Raw genomic sequence first — 17,607 nt, forward strand, 5'->3', positions numbered from 1 at the left:
TACAGGTTTCCACTCGCATTTTATCTCACTTAACCTCAATCAACACCTCGTCACCGGTGAGGATCCTTTTGAAGAGAACCACTTGTGGAGATGATATTATTTCAACTGAGTATCTCTGAAGATCAAAAAAAATGTGACACAGTAAAGACTAGAAATCTGTAGGCTCCCTCTCTGTGCCTAATTTATGAGCATGTCAATTTGATTTTTTTAAAAAGAGGGCAATTGTTAAAAGGAGGGAAAAATCAAAAAGGAAAGATAATGGAAAAAGAAGCCAAAAGAAAAGAAAAAAAGCAGACAGAAAGTCTGTTTGAAAGCACAAGCTCGGAGCCACAGATGAATGTAACGGCCTCCTATCTGGAGTGGTCCCCAAATTCTCCTGTCCTGAGTAACCTCATGCAGAGCTTCAACTCATTCATTTACACCAGACGCCACTTTCCAGTATGCCGCCTCCGTGGGGCTCTCTGATGCTGATTTGCTCACCTGAGGTTTCTGAAAAGGGTTTCGCCTGGAAGACTCAAAGGTGGGATAAATTGGCCGGTTTGATGCCCTCTGGGCAGGATCTTGGCACACAAATCCTGAATGGAGAATGGGAAACATTAAAACCTGCCATTTTCTAAGAAATCAGCAGGTTTAGCTGCACCTTTTCTCTAGATGTACTAACTCAGTCTCAACATCATAAATATTATAGCGATCCATCCTCAGGAGGGTTGGTTAGATCAGACATGACTCTCCCATACACACACTCCGCTGGAACTCGGACCACTGTGACTGGGGAGAACAAGAAAGGAAAACATAGAGCTAAATCAGCCTTCCTTGTTGGGCAGCTGAAATGTGACTCTGAGGGAAAGATGCACAGTTTTGATGAACTTCAGCGCCAAGGTGCAAACCACCATTTAAAAATGCACAGTTGTTAATACAAACAAATCACTTTAAAGTGGCTTCCTGGGTGGTGTCTGGAAAATAACGGTGTTTTTACCAGGAGACTCCAAGAGCAAGTGAGGAGTCTCGTCCTGTTGCAGGATCCACCTCTGGAGCTGCTGAAGGTGCTCCACTGGCAACTTTCAAACCGAGCTTTGTGGGGGAATAAACGGGGACGGAAGGAGCCTTGACTTGGGGTGGCGAACACACAACACGACACACAGGTGATGTGTTACAAAACTGCACACCTTAAACCTGTGTAGTTTCATTAACCAATGTCACCCACTAAATTCAATTTTAAAAAGTCAACAACAAAATGGGTTTTTGCGGCCTTTCTATGGCTTCAGAGATTGGGCTTGGGCTAATTTCACTTTATCCTAAAAGGAAGCAGATTCCCGCCCAAGGAGAAGAGAGTACCTAAGTTTTACAGCTGGTACACCAAGCACCGGTTCATTTCAAATGTATTTTAATATGACTTTTTAGAGTACTTAGAAAAACAACAACAAACCCTCAACATACCTACCTGACTGCCCGCCTCCATTTCAAAGTCTTGGATTATCTACTCAAAAGGGTGTTCTTCCCTGAACTGCTTCAGTTAACACTACTTCTACAGAAGATCACCTTGACACCAGTAGAGACTGTCTAGCAGAAACAGAGCCAGTCTCCTTTGTAACAAAGCTTCTTCAGTGGCTTTCACTGTCCCAGCTCAGAGAAAAATATACTTTCTCCAGATTTTTGCTTAATTCTCTTCCTCAGCTCCTAATTCTTGTGCCCAGGAATTAAGTCTCAGCCCTAGTCGTGGTTCAACCTCAGGACAGGATGGAGCCAGGGGCAGCAGAAACACATACACACTTCCCTGAAAATATAATTTTTTAGTACAAAACACCCAGCGTGGCTCGGGAACTGCCAGTTGGCAACACCCGTGGAGCCTGACAACACGGACGCGCTGGGTGACTTCTGTGTGCGTTCCGGGGCACTGCCACTACTCACCGACAACAGTGAACATGTCAGAAATCATACTGGCTTTAATCTTTAGGTCCAGCGGCGCATCACTAACAGAACAGAGAAAGAAAAGAGCAGTTGATAACTGTGTAGGTAAACATAACAGCTGCCCCTAAGAGGCCCCCATTTAGCAAAAACTTGCAAATGTCAATGAGGGGTGACACGTAAAGTACAGCGAATCCATGGAAAAAGACAAAGAAATCTGGCAAAAATACTAGAAATAAAACCTTGGTGTTAAGCTCATCCTCTGTAAGGCAGGCCACGCACCCAGGCGCTGATTTCCCTGACATGCAATCTTTTTATTCTGGAAGGTCTTACGCAATGCAAATTCTGCACAAGTCAAGAATACGGCTTCATGATCGCTGTGGCTTTTAGGTCAGACTTTAAACTGCTCTTTTATAAGTGTGCCCTTCACTCAAATCATTATTTACTGATGCAATAGTCTAATCGTGCACGCAAAAGAGGAAATTTTGGCTATCTTGGCACTTTTTTAAGGCTTCATTTTTGTTATAAATCAATCTTCATAAGCTTACAGGCTTGCAAATGAGGGCAAAAAAAATACAAGTTGTACCAAAATATCACCAGATGATGCAGCAGGAATCCACACAGAAACAACACAGACTGCAAGCTGGAGGCCCCACGGCAGTGGCCGCCACGTTGGCCGCGGTGCTGAAGTGTGTCTTCGTGAGCCAGAGTGCGCTGGCCGCCCTGAACTTCACTCTCACTCCGGGGGGCTCCGAGCGTGTGATGCACCTGGCTGGGCAAGCTGCTGAACGCCAGCTCAACGAGAGTGCAGCGCAACATCTGAGGGCTCCAGCTCCCCACCTTACGACTGGGATTAAGCCAAACTCCTGCCCCACAAAGTGGTCAATCTGTCTCTATTTGATTACTTGGCATTTTGCCAACATTGCTCATCCTTAAAAATGCAGCACCTGGGTGGTCTACGGAATATATCTCCAGGGTTCTCTAGCCATTTAGAAAAGCATACAGCTAATAGAAACTCTGGGTGTCGCTACAGGTATAAGCAAAATCTTCCCTGGGAGTGAAAAATATTCTTATTTCCTTCTTCTGAATAAAAAATAGGTTAAAGTTTGTGTTTAATTGTTTGAAGTTTTTAGACTTTAATCTTGGGTACGTATCAGAGTATGAACAGGGTAAAAGGACCAGCTGTCACCTACGTTACCCTAGGGCTGGCTCTGTATCTTTACAGTGTATGTGGATTTGAGTCTGTGTGAGCCTTTCATAATAAAGGAAATGTAATACCACGTATATTTCTGTAGCCTTAACAGAACACCTACAAAGTTAAAAGAGAGAGAGAGAGCAAGAGAACTGGGGATAAAAATTAATGCAAGAAGCATCCCTTAAAAGCCGAACAGCACAGTAAACAGCACAAAATGACTAGTCCCATCAGGATCCACAGTTGCCGTATGGACTTTGACAACTTACCACGACTCTCCCAATTTTAGAGATTCTACACACCTCTACATAGTAACCGGGGTAAGAAGCCTCCCAGAGAAGTGATCGGGGAAAGCGTGTTTAAGTGCTCTTATTGGAGAGCTCTCCTTCTCCAGGAGGATGGAACAGACTACTTACCAAGCCAAAGAAGGAGAGAGATTCACTTCCAACAACCATGGCTTCAGAGTAGAATCTATGAGCACGTCAAAGCCATAGAGTTCTAGAAATGCAATATAACACAATACACAAGATCATTTTCCATGTCACATCCAAGCAAAGATCTACAAGATTCACTCCAGCTCCCATCAAAGGCCTAGAAACTTGCTGAGTACAAGTAATAAGCAGAAGAAGAAGCAGAGAACCTTTCAAGTTCAAGAGAAATTAATCAAGCTCTAGAGATAAGAAAACAATGCTACAAAATTCCACTGTTTTTATCATCTTACTCTACTGACATTTCTGACTTCTACACAAAAAGTAGTCTGACTCTAAAGGTTAATAAGTACGATTCTGCTGTGCCATGGGGTGGGGGGTTGGGTGGGGGGAAGCATCGAGAAAAGGAATGCCACACGTGCACCCAAACCAGCGTTGTTGGGGCCTGGTGTGGACTGTCCCCACCACTCACCCACCACACTCTGAAAACAGAAAAATCTACTGACGACAGCTCTCTAGGGTCCTCCCATCACGTTTTCTTAAACCAAGATCTTGCTTCTTACAACCTAGTCAAGAAGACATCTAAGTGTAAAATATATTTATCCTCTCCCCTCCCCTATAGTTCCCATTTCCCTCTGAAGATAAAAAATAAAACACACGGGCCCAACAGAGAAAGACAGTAGAGAAAGGAGAGAGCCAGTGGAGGCAGAGCAGGGCGGGGGGAGCCACCTCGCACCACGTCCAGGAGGAGCCGGAGATGGAACTTCCTCAGCTTCCAGATTCTTTACTAATTCTCTCACCCTAACCCCCCCCCCCAACTGCTGCAAAAAGCAAAGCAAGGGCTGTGAGCAGACTTCTCTCCCAGAATGCAGGGGTGCGAGGCTACTTTTGGAACTTAGTTGGCAACCTTCCCTCTATCATTATTACTGTTAGTGAGACCCTCCCCACAGTCCTCCTTGGTACGCACACACAGAATACACCAGACTTTCAGAACGCCCCCTCCGTCCCTCAGGTACTGTCTGTACCTTCTCCTTAAGAGGAAACACCACCTTCTTACCATTCAACCACAAGGTCACAGCCCGCAGCTCACACCCACAGAACACCAGCGGCTACTTTCCAGAAATTTGGAAACTTTCATTTGGAAACACATTTCTTTATTACTAGAAAGATTTTTTCATTTCTCGACCCTCTCAAAAACACAGGGAAATAAACACAGGCTTCTGAAAAGATGGTGCTAATGAATGTCCTCAGAACACAGGAAGTGCGACGCAGCACCAAGGTTCCCAGAATGGGAATCAGGACACCTGGTCCTCCTCAGGACTCTACCACCGATTCACTGTGGACAGGAAATCACTTCTCTTTTTTTTTTAAAGATTTTACTTATTTATTTTTTGAGAATGGGGAAGGGAGGGAGAAAGGGAGAGAAACACCAATGTGTAGTTGCCTCTTGCACACCCCCTACTGGGGACCTGGCCTGCAGCCCAGGCAGGTGCCCTGACTGGGAATTGAACCAGGACCCTTTGGTTCACAGGCTCACGCTCAATCCACTGAGTTATGCCAGCCAGGGCCCTCTCTCTGCTATTTCTTTATCATCCTCTGCTTTCCCTATACTCTCTGCTAATCACCATCTGCCGATATCTGTATGCTCAGCAAGCCCGTGCCCAGAACTCCTGCTTACGCAGTGTGGGTTCAGGCAGACGTTCACATCCAGACTCTCTCTCGGGAAGAGCCTCCATGAGTGAGTTGGTTTCAAAAGTACCGATCTGGGGTTCCATTTAATGTGCAAAAATAATCACAAACTATAAGGGAGTCTGAGTTGGGTTTCCCTTTCATGTTAAGTACACAAAAATCACATATTATCTATAACTATAAAATGTAAAGAAAAGAAAGTTCCTTCACCTAATTTCTGTTGTTAGCAAATTATAGCTTTTATGATCAGTACATTCTTCTGAATATTTTACCTACCTTTCACTCATCCACAGAATATTGCCCCTTTAATCTGAGAAAAATCTTCTGTGATACGGCACTAAATAAAGTACTCAAAGGGGAAACCCTGACTGCAACACCTACAAGTCCGTGTTAATATCACACAAGCAAGAGTAAGCAGAATATGAGTCTGATACAAGAAAACAACATTCTTCAGTTTTTAAAAGCAGAAGCACAGGACTCAACTGTTTCATAAAGTGGTGATATTTATAATAATAGTATAAGGAACAGGGTGAGAATAATGATTGATCCACATATTGATCAGATTTGCAGAATCGGCCACAAATGAAGACAAACTGAAATCAGAGTAACGTCAATTACACCGACTATTTCAACACCTTGCTTTCAGCAGCCAACACAGCTACTTATCTATTTCCTAAATTAAGAGGCAAATTCCAAGAATCTTGGCTGAAAGGCTGAGAACCAATATTCTGGGAAGAAAAAAAAATGACCCAAAGAGAGAAAACGCTCTTTACAGTGACAACTTAATTTTTACATGGGTGAGTAAAACCCATTAGTGCTAAACAACGCCATAGTCGACTCTGAATGGAACTGCGTGCGTAGATGAACCAGGCTCCGACCCACTGTCACTGAAGGGGGTGTGATAGCATTACCACGCAGGGCAAAGCCCAGCTCACCTAAGCGGCTGGAATTGAGGGAAAGAAATGCAGTGAAAAGACAGCATTTGTATCAAGTTTGCCTCTTAACATAATCAGCTCGGCTTAAGAAATATAATTTGGGTCCTTTGCAGGCTACTGGAGCCCTGGTAACCCTTTTAACTCAGGACTGGTCTTTTCTGTGGGCTTTGAAGGTTTTAAAAGGTAAGTGGTAGTTTGTAACAAGAATATTAAACTTCCTCACCTTCCAACACTATGTCAGCAGCGGTGTCTAGAATCTTAAAAACTCGCACCCAGGAGGAGACCCACCAGGGTTCCTCTCAACAAGGGCTTCGGGCCAGAGAGGCTGCGGGCAAGAGTGCCTCCCCCTCCCCCCCCCCACCGACTATGTTTGTTCCTCCGCGTTGTCTTCATCACGACAGGAGAGCAAGGGTTGTCCAAGGACAGTTGCTACCACCTTAATCAGTGTTTCCTCGGGAAATTTTCCCACGATGAGAAATATTTCCTCCAGGCCCCCAGCCAAAATAGAACAACTTGGAAGTTAAACTGTGAATGGCTCCACCTCCTCCTTTACACGAGCACCATTATCTACCTGTGTCTTAAAGCAGCTTCCGGAAAAAGCCATCTCTTAGCCACTTTAAATTCCTTAATGCCTACTCACTCCCAACAAAGTCCTTCTGCTCCCCCCTCATTAGTAATTGACGGCTTGCACCATGATCAACCAAAGACCACCGTACTGCTAAGCCCAAGCATCTGAAACTGCTGACCACCCCTCACTTACTGAAACTTTCTTCTCCCTCGGACCTGGACACTGCACGCTGCTGGTTCTTCTCTCCTCCTCCCATTCCTTCTCTTCCCCCAAGCTACCCTCTCACAGGTTTGCTCAGGGTGGCTTCCTCGGGTCTCTCCCTCTCAGTTCTACTTCTCTCCTTGGGTGACCACATGTATTCTCACGGCTGCAATTAACATCTGATGATGACGTTCAGACCTACATCTTCAGTGAAGTGTCTCCTGGACACCAAATCCGTAATTCCATCTGCCCTGCAGACCACTTCCCCAGGATACCCCACAGGTCTCAACACTCAACAAAACAGAGCTTGCTTTCTTTCCCTCAAACCTGTGTGGCTTCCCATCACTCTTCATCTCGGAAAATGGAAACCCCATCCATCGGTCTCCAGAGAGAGAAAGGCTCTCCTCACCACTTCCCAAACCCGACACACCGCCAGATCTTGTCTCTCTTCATTGCTCTTTAATCCGGCCTTCTATCATTTCTTTTACGGTATAGTTTACATAAAATATAAAGGGCAGACCTTAAGTATACAATGTGATGAGTCCTGATAACGACACACCCACGGAACCCACACTTGTATCAACCACACAGAAAACTTCCAGCACGTCAGAAAGGCCCCTCAGGTTCCTTCCTCGTAAACTTCCCCCTTCCTGTCACACCCCCAACCACTGTGCTTATTGCTTCCACCATGGGTCAGCTTTGCCTATTCTAAAATTTCATACAAGTGGAAGCAGGCAGGATACACCCTTTCAAGTGTGGCTTCTTCCATTTAGCATGTTTGTGAAGTTCATCTATCTATCATTGTTTCTGGTTTAACGCAAGTTTACTGAGACAAATGCATATACAATAAAAGTCACACTTTAAAATTGTACAGTTTGATGAGTTCTGCCAAATGTACAGTTGTTTAACCACCACCACAATCAAGACATAAAACAATTCTGTCACAAATGTTTCCTCGTGCCCATTTGTACACTTTGTACCCACAAGCATCCACTGAGCTGATTTCTGCCTTTTCCCAAAAAGTCAAATAAATGAAATCATACAGTACTAGCCTTTTGAGAGTGGCTTCTTTCATTTCACATTTTGCTTTTGAGAGTTATCTGTGTTTCTACATATATCAGTCATATGGTTCATTCCTTTTATTACTGAGTAGTATTCCATGTTAGGGACATACCACAATTTACTCATCCCCCCAACAGCTGATGGACACCTGTGTTGCTTTCAGTCTTTGGCAATTATGAACAAAGCCACCATAAACATTCACACACAGGTATTTGTGCGAACACTCGGTTTCGTTTTTCTTGGTAAATACCCAGGAGTGGGAACACTGGCTCACACAGTAAGCATGTGTTATCACTTCGTTCCTCTTACCTATGAAATGAGATCCCTAGCACTAGTCTGTCCCCACTGTAGTCCATTCTCTGTGTGGCCATCAGAACTGCCTCTCTAAAGACAGGCAGCGATTGTCAGCAATCAACACCCTTGCCAGGCTGGTTCCTGGAGGACTTTACTGGTCACTTCTAACAATGCAGAACAGTTTCCCTTTGCTGTGACTCCATCGTACCGAGCTTTGAGTCAAATCATGATACAAGTTAAAGAAAACAATGGCAATCCTGCTGCTCCCCTGCTCAAAAACTCCAGAGGCTGGCTGCTGTCCACCAGGTGGGTTTAAGCAGGTCAGACCTTCACAATGGGGCCCAAATCCACTTCCTTAACCCTGCCACCCATGACAGGCAGGCCGTGTCTGGTCACGGTGAGCTGACCACTTCAAAAGTGCCCCATCCAGTCACGACACTGTGTTTTGTGTGTTGTAATCCTTCTGCAAGGAAGGACTCTGCCCGGCTCCCCTCGGCATGGCTGGTGACTCGTGTGTGCTCTGAGGGCACGTGTCACTCTACTGCCTGTGCTGTCCCATCTCTCCTCCCCACGCACAAGCTTGGGGCCATCTGCCTCATCGCTCCGCGCCAAACCGCCTGCCCCAGGAGAAGCACATAAGAAGCAATCAAAAAATAGTGGAGGGGGAGGGAAGGAAAGAGAAAAAGAAACAAATTTTAAGTGAAAAACACTGTACATTTTTTAAAAGATTTTATTTTACTTATTTTTAAAGAGAGGAGAAGGGAGGAAAGAGGGAGAGATATACCAACGTGTGGTTGCCTCTCACACGCTCCCCTACTGGAGACCTGGCCTGCAACCCAAGCATGTGCCCTGGTTGGGAATCGAACTGGCAACCCCTTGGTGTGCAGGCTGGTACTCAATCCACTGAGCCACACCAGCCAGGGCAGTTTTGAGAAAAACATCATAATTTGCAGATACTCCCCCCAAATAACCTCAATCACAAGACTTGAAATATTCATAATAAAGCCACCAGCCATAAAGAAAATAATAGAAATTCTTATTAAAATTTTGACATATTAAGGAAAAACTTGACACAAGATGGTTTAGGAGGGGAGGGGGGGGAAGATTCGATAAAAAAAAAATAATGCATCCAAAGCCTAAGAGATGACTAAGCATGGCACACCACTAATTTTGGAATCCATCCAACACCCCTCCACAGAAACCAAGTCCCGGCTGAAGCTGTAATCCCTGAGGCAGTGGAAAGTGCTGACATTAGCGGGTACTGGCTGTCACTCAAATGCTATTGTATAAAGGAAATTCTTTTCACCTGGGCTTTGGATTTGAGCTGAAAACCCAAGGAGGAAGTCTTTATCTGGGGTCCAGAAGGAGAATTTGGAAAAAAAGCAGATCAAGGTCCCACAAGAAAAGGAACTAAATAAAAGAAAGAGCCCAATTTGTTAACTAGTCCAATAAATCAATATGGTATCTGGCTATCATATGTAAAGGTAGATTTGAGCAAGTGCCTAGGGACTCGTAGTGTTGATGAGAGCAGAAAGAACGCCCCCTTTCAGGCCTGATAACCCAGGAAGGATGGCCCCGTTTTTCCTGAGATGCAGGTACAGGAGCGAGGGAGGAGAATCCAGGATACGAGGTGTGCCGTGAGTGGCCAGACGCACCGGAACTTGTCTATACGTGTGGGGAAAGAGCCAGAGAGAACTGCCTCTCCCATTGGGCTCTGCCATTTATTAACTGTGTGACCAAGGACAAATTATTTAACTTCTCTGAATCTTGTTTCCTTGTCTGCTAACATGAGTACTCAATACAAACTGCTAAGAGAACTACAGGAAAAAAACAATGAAGAATGCCTGACAAAAGTAGGTACTTTCTGCTTAGTCCCTTCTACAGTAAACTTCCCCTCCCATCTAAAAAGGAGCATGGGCCCAGGCTGGTGTAGCTCAGTGGATTGAGCGTGAGTCTGCAAACCAAAGGATCGAGGTTTGATTCCCAGTCAGGGCACATGCCTGGGTTGCAGGCCAGCCTCCGGCAGGGGACACACCAGAGGCAACCATACATTGATATTTCTCTCCCTCTCTCCTTCTCTTCCCCTCTAAAGATAAGTAAATAAAATCTTTAAAAAAAATTTTTTTTAAATAAATAAAAAGGAGCACGGGATGAACCAGAAAAGAAGACTGTCTGAGAGAGTGAACGCTTTGATGACTCTATTTTTGTACATTGTTTACATTTTTTTTACACTTCATTCCTTTAACAAAGTGGGCAATATACAAGTAATTTGCATCCATGGAGGATGTTTATCACCTGCTTCCATCCCTCTAACAAAGATTTATGGACGTGGTCCCTTTAAGAATGTCTGCTCACTCTGTGACATGGTCTAGAACAGCAGCAATGAATGGCCAAACCAGCATTTGTTCAACAGAGAGACATACGCGGAGCATGGTTTGTCCAGAGCAAAGAGGTCACTGGGTCTGACCCAAACAAAGCCGGTCTCATCAGTTCCGCACGAGGCATGGCAGCTGGTTCACATGCTCCCAGGCTGGAGAGGCCACAGCCTATAACGCCAGCCATCTTCATACACATACACAAACCCACTGTCAGCAGCAACATCTTTAAAAAACAGTTAACATCCTGTTGGTTCGGCTGTTTTTGTCCAGCTGGTCACAAAGGCTAGTCTCATGGCCAGCGACCTCACAGTGCCAATTTCCTAAGCACATTTCAAGGGTTGCTGTTTAAGCATGTATTTCACATGGTACCAAATTTTCACAATCTTTTTTTAAAAGATTTTATTTATTTTCTTTTTAGAGAGAGGGGGAGGGAGAGAGAAAAAGAGGGAAAGAACACTGATCAGTTGCCTCCTGTAAGTACCCCAACGGGGTTGGGGGACTGAACCCGCGACTCAGGCACGTGCCCTGACCAGGAATCTAACTGGCAGCCCTTTGCTTTGCGGGACAGTGCCCAACCAACCGAGCCACGTGGGTCAGAGCCGTTTTCACGATCTTGAAGGCAGGAAAAATACATTGTCAATAATCTGTCTTATTGGGAGAGGCATCAAAAGTTCTATAAATCAAGAATCCTAGGATCAAGATGACTTAATTGCCAAAACCCATCTTCTGACCCCTTTTCTCCAAGCTGAGTCTCTTTCGCCTGAGTCCTCTCGCTCACTAGTTCTAGAACCTGAAGAGTCTCAACTTCTCAGGACCTCGATTTCTTTGGACAGACTAATTATTCTGAGTCCTTTCCAGATGTACAAATCTATGAAAAAAAAACACATTAAATGGCTAAGTTTGGGGTAGTTGGTGATGTCCCTAAGCCTTTGTATTATTAGCATTATTTAAATGCTAACAATACAATGCAGGTATATGTAAAATTTGGTTTGAGAAGAACAAACTCTTACAATCTACGCTTTGCATACAGCCAAAACTGAAACCAAAAAAGTTCAACGCGCAGATAAACAAGTGAACGGGAAGACTGAAGGTACCTGGAAACACTGCTGGACATGAGAGAGGGTGGGGTGAGAGGAGTGGCAGGGCAGAGGCACGGAGGCAGCAGCGAACGCTCCTGGCCAGGACCCACGCTGTGGAAGGGCAGAAACAGCCACCCAAAGGACCGAGCGACGACCCCTGTCGCCGGACTACTGGCTTCCCCTAAAAGCACCAATGCTCTGTTCAAGCCAAATTCTTCTGGGAAGCTCTCAATTCCTGTTTACTCTAAAACAAGTGAAAAAGAAAAGAAAAGAAAAAATCCAGCTTATTCCTTGTAACTTAACCCCCTGGGAAGGTTATGAATCCGTGGGAGGCCACAAGATTCACACAAATACACACACGTTTACAAAATCCGATCTGGTGGGGGTAGATTCATGAAGCACACGGAATCCCAGGGTTGACAGGAAGTGGACTTAGAACCACAAAAGTCAAGAAGACAATCAACAACTTAAAAAACTCCAGATGCACTCGGTTTATTAAGACGAAACACAAGTAGGGGGTGGAGGGAAGGAGTCCCACAGCTGAGGACAGGGACCCAGGGGCTATGTCACTGAATCAGAGAAAGTCACTGCTCATTTCGCATCGGAACTGCGAGTGCCGTTAGGGTCAAGAAATTCTTAACCTTTCAAAAGGCAATCAAGCAATAACACAAAATAGAAAAGGGCCCATTCAGAAAAGCTTGTGATGATTTCTAGAATAAAGATTTTTATACCAAGAAACTTATCCTCACGTGAGAGCCAAGAAGATGTGGAAACTCATTTATTTCTTTAATCTAGTAAGGTTTCTCAGGTTGGAGTTACATTCCCCACGCCCACTCCTCAGTTTACAGTAATTCTAAGAACTCTAGGTCCCTACCAAGTCAGGTTTTTTGTGAAGCCTACTGTCAGGCCACCAAAAGGCAAGTAAAACAAGTATCGGTCGATCACTCAACAAATATCACTCAAACATCCTCTAAGAACCAAAAATGCTGCTGTGTTTGAGAGAGGCAGAATCCAGGAGCTTCCAGTCCACTGGGGGAACAGACACACAAATGGGTACCAGACACCACGCAGGGTGTCACTGCAGACTATGACCAGACTGCTGGATGGGAAGAGGCTCACTCTGACTGGAGGACTTAGGCAAAACTCCCCCAAAGAAGTGATACTTGACTTCATCCTGAAAGATGTCATAATCCGCTAGGTAAACCAACGTGAGAAAAGTGTCTCAGACACAGGATAAAGCAGGTGCAAAGGCAAAGGGTTAGGAAAGGACCTGGAGGCCCAGGGAGATGGTGGAAGGTTTGGTTTGGCAGAAACAGAGCGAGAGGGGCTGGGGAGAGAGTGACTGCTAAGAATTCGTAACGCTAAGCTCAGAGACCACCAGGGAGGTACACATGTGAACAAAACGCCCCAGTAAGATAGGAAAGGAATATAATGGAGCAAGTACAGAACAGCACGGGAGAAGAGACACAGCAGGGCACCTTTTATTAGATAAGGATTCCTGGACGAGACAACGTCAAGCTGAGTCTTAGAATATGCAAGGCAGGCAGGCAGGAGAATCTCCTAGCAGAGAGCAGAACTTAGAACAGAGGCACAAAGGTGTGGGGGCTCAGTGGTATAGTGGGTTATGGGGTATCAAAGTGGAAACAACTCTAGAAAAGTCAGCTAGGGTCAGATGCTTGAAGTTATATAAAGCTTTGGTCATGACTGAAGCTGAAGACCCCTTTAAGGGTTTTAGAAGATCTGAACATATCTGCATTTTAAAAAGGTATTACAACCTCTTCTTTCTCTACATAACTTTAGGTCCTGGTTCAGTCTCAACACTTCCCTCTGTTTGGTGCCCCTAAAGTACACACAGTTATGATAACCCACTAAAGAGACCAAGAATTATAATGTCCAATTACAAAACTAACCAAAAACAATTTACAGAGTACACATTAAGGGCCGAACACATGCCAGGTGTTTTGCATGCATCATCTCACTTGACCTTGCTGGTACTCTTAGGACGCGGTTGCCACCATTACTGCCATTTTATAGTTGAGGAAACAGAACAGAGCGATGTGCTGGAAGTCAGAACACTAGTAAGGGGTGCACATGGGTCTCAGACTCAGTCTGTCAGGCCCCAAACCCCACGTTCTTTGCTCTTCTGTCACCCTGCCTCCTGGGCAAGCCTGATAGCCTGAAAGACAGCCTGTCTTACCACTGTGTTACTCTGTTACCCTCCCATCAAGGACCCCAGTGTGTGTTTCACCAGCAAAACCTACCCTCTGCCGAAAGCCTACGTGACTCTGCTGGCAATCGCCACTGAGTTCACATCCACACAGAAAGCAAACGCTAGTCACAGCTAGCGGGCAGCAGGCAACAGGCTTCCTGATCCAGTAATTGTGGACTTATCTTTTTCCTTCTCTGTCTGTACAATCGGCGAGTTAGGGGTGGCAGAGAAAGGGAAGAGGGGAGGGAGAGGAAGAAAATAAAGAAGGAAAGGGGAGAGGGGGGAACCCGCTCAAGAGAAGACTAAAACAAAAAGGAGGAGTCATCGGAAAATGGAAGAAAGCACATACTGGTACCAGCCAGAGCTTCTTGGACCAGTTCCCAGTCTGGCTGCCAAAGAGCTCTGGAATATATTTGTTGGAGCTGGATTCCTGTACAGTCCGTGGCAGACTTTTTCTGATTGCATTCTGACAAAGAGACCCATGCTTTAGTTCCAATCCCTGCTTCCCACACAGAAAGCTATTTAGTTCTCAGGGGACCTCCAGCTAAGCTCACTGCTGGCTTCTTCGTAGAATTGTCACGTGAGCTTAGAAAGAAATAAAAACCCACCACATACCTTACTCCTGTATCCTGAAGACTAAACCTCTCTACCCCAGGATTCCATCCCAACTTCCCAAGCCTCTTCTCACAAAACACTTAACGCTTCTGGAGTCTCCTTACCAAAACAACTGCCGCGATGAGGAACAAAGGTTTTGCAGGCTGTGGCGATGGCTAGTTCGGCAGAGATTATCGTCTTAATGATCAGGTCTTCGACGCTGGCCATGAGCGCTACAAAGGAAGAGGAAACACTACAATGCGTGGGTTAGAAAGACTGGATTCCAACACCACCCACTACAGAAGCAGGTGTGTTCCTTCAAAAAGTCTCTACACGGCAGTCTTGTCAATGGTGCAGCAGAAGGCACATCTGTGAAGGGAGCAACGCGGTCAAAAGGAGGCTTCCTGCAACAGAAGACGGAGAATGGAAAAGGAACCCTGCCCCCTCCCGGCTCTCCTGTCCCACTTCCCTCTGGGGGTAGAGGCGGGCCTTGGGCCACAGGTCCCTGCTCTGCCCATGGCTCCGAGGTGGTGTCCGTTCTGATCACAAGCCCTACACTCACACTCGATACTGTCCATTCTCCAGTTTAGCAACATGAATGAGAGAGATTACCTTAGACGAATTTGAACTGAGGGCCAACATGAAGGGAAGTTATTTAAAAAGCTGACAGTACTTTAGTTAGCAGTTCAACATTCACAAAGGATAAATTCACTGAAGATTAAAAGACAAACTTATGCCTTTCAAACTAGAAACAAGAAAGGGAACTTGGAGGATCATGGAAAACCTTTTCTCCATCTCATAAACAGCAGGAAATTTTGCACCCAAAATAGTGACCCCGTGAGAAGTCTCGGCAACAGTGTTAGAATCAGAGGGAGTGAGAATCAGGGAGAGACGACGGTAAAGCCATAAAAAGCAGGGAAGTCAACAAGAAAAGAGGCCCGGTCCTCACCAGTTGTGTCTCTGCCTTCCTGTTTCAGGTACCTCAGCATGGCACTCATGCTCCACTTGTTCCCATAATCCTCCACTTCCGGATCATCACAACTAAAACAAATGAATGGATCAAGGTCACGTATGCAGCTAGGCGTGGCTGTAGGAACCAATTTTTTTTTTTTTACAAATAGCTTTCTTGTCCTTTTAAATCTTTAGAAAAACATTCCTTTTGCTGACTTCCACCTCACCCACTATTTCTTAATTCTTTTTGTCATACAAGGCCTGTCCATTAAGTAACCAGCCACGTAATGTGGGGGGGAAAGACATTTATTGAAAAAGATACAAGAAACCTTGTACAGAGGACAATGACGCCTCAGTCCCCCTCAAAGTAAGCACCTGGGACCTCACACAGTTCTAGCAATTGCCATTAGTTGCCTGGTTGTATTTTCCTGAATCTCACTGATGGTCTGAAAGCTCTTCAGTTTTAAAGGTGATTTCAGTTTTGGGAAAAGCCAGAAGTCACAAGGTAACAAATCTGGGCCATAGTGGGACTGAGTCACCTGGGTGATATGATGTTTCACCAAGAAACTGCAGGAGATGTGACACATGAGTGGGCGTATTGTCGTGACGAAGCTGCCAATCACCAGTCACCCATAGCTATGGCCTTCCGAAGTATATGAATAGTTCCCACAGAGGAATGTTCAGACTTAATGCAAACTTTGATGCAAATTTGTTGCTCTACTTGTTTTGTCATTTTGAATGTGATGGCCCCGTGGTACACATGCTCGCTCAACGGCATCTACTGCCCCCACTGACTAGTACAGTGAAGTCGTCATTGTTCACACATGCGCATTCCAGTCCACTCTCCTTGGCTGCCAGGTTATATCAATGTCCCTCAAACCATTCTCATTATATTAATAATGGCTGGACTTTTTCTAGACAGACCTCATATATCCCTTTACACCAGTTTCTTCCATTGAAATGAAAATGCATAGAGCTTGCCTTATTGAGGTGTATAGGGGAGAAGGCCAATTCCTCCTTAACCAAGCAATTATGCATCATGGAAGAGTGAAAGAAATGTGTGAAAGAATGCAAACAAGCTTAAGAATACTTGCAATGCATTAACAGATTGAAACATTTGAAGTAAAAACTTAGCTTTGAGGTAGATGCCACATGAGCCCACAAAACCACCTCTGATGCCATTTTCAGACCAAACCTGAGTCTGGACGGGCCAGTGAGACAACACGGTGTAGCAGTTCAATGAGCTAACCGGGCGCAGAACCACTGTAGCACCTGAAGCAAGCCCCCTCCTCTCTGGTGGCAGACCTCTCTTCTTAAAAATACCTCTGACCTATTATCACTGAAGGGAGAACACACCGGAGCAACAACAAGCGCGATGAGGCACGCCACCACCACGGCAGCGCAGCGGCAAACCAGGTAGACTCCCGGGACCGCTGGGTCTCACAGCCTCGAACTTGTGTTTTGCAGCTGCCCCCTCACTCCCCACCAGCACCCACCACCCACCAGTTGCCTCATCGCTCATCTTCCAAAGCGAAGGACAGACCTTCAACCAATTCCCACTACCGGTCACCGGTCAGGGAGATGTGTACAAGCTTCAGCAATCATGCCATCACTTCCAGATGCCTTTTCTCCCTCCTTTCTTTCTTTCCTTGGACTTTCTAGGCACTTATTTTTAGTCCGAGTAGAACATAACTGTTTGAGTTTCTTTCTTACTTTCCCACTTTCTGGCAAAATTATCAGAATGAAAGAAAACAGAGCAGAAAGAATATTTCCACACAGCTGGGCTGGTATTCCCTTCCACTGAATCCTTTTCTGAGATGGCCTCATTTCTTTCTTAATTTATTCCTACGTCCTTCCCCTCCTCATCATACAAATATTTACTTTAGAAGAATTTAGGAAATACATAAAAGTTCCAAGAAGAAAACAGAAATCATCCATTCATAATCCCATCCACTACAGTTAACTGTTAACATTTTAGTATATATCTTCTCTAGTTTTCTTCCCCTCCCTTCGGCAGAAATAAACAACTTTAGTTATTGTATATGCTCAGAAAGAAAAGAATTGCATGTAATGTCCAGTAACCTGCTGGTAACAATACACAGTCGTGGCCAGTCTTGTCTAT

The 17,607-nt window shown here is 45.1% G+C and overlaps 1 protein-coding gene across 7 annotated transcripts in view; it reads right to left on the reverse strand.

Moving 5' to 3' along the window:
* Positions 1–17,607, reverse strand: part of TTLL5 (tubulin tyrosine ligase like 5) — a 255,466-nt gene that overhangs the window by 194,362 nt on the left and 43,497 nt on the right. For all 7 annotated transcript variants that reach the window (XM_037031347.1, XM_037031345.1, XM_037031344.1 and 4 more), the window contains exons 11-15: positions 15,484–15,575; positions 14,660–14,767; positions 3,514–3,595; positions 1,909–1,970; positions 481–575 (exon numbers count right to left, since the gene is read on the reverse strand). In XM_037031347.1, the coding sequence (XP_036887242.1) occupies positions 481–575; positions 1,909–1,970; positions 3,514–3,595; positions 14,660–14,767; positions 15,484–15,575 (439 nt within the window). The remainder of the gene's footprint in view (positions 1–480; positions 576–1,908; positions 1,971–3,513; positions 3,596–14,659; positions 14,768–15,483; positions 15,576–17,607) is intronic.

This window comes from Sturnira hondurensis, unplaced genomic scaffold, assembly GCF_014824575.4.
Source record: "Sturnira hondurensis isolate 20B ecotype Veracruz unplaced genomic scaffold, ASM1482457v3 Scaffold0021143, whole genome shotgun sequence".
NCBI classification, from domain to species: Eukaryota; Metazoa; Chordata; class Mammalia; order Chiroptera; family Phyllostomidae; genus Sturnira; species Sturnira hondurensis.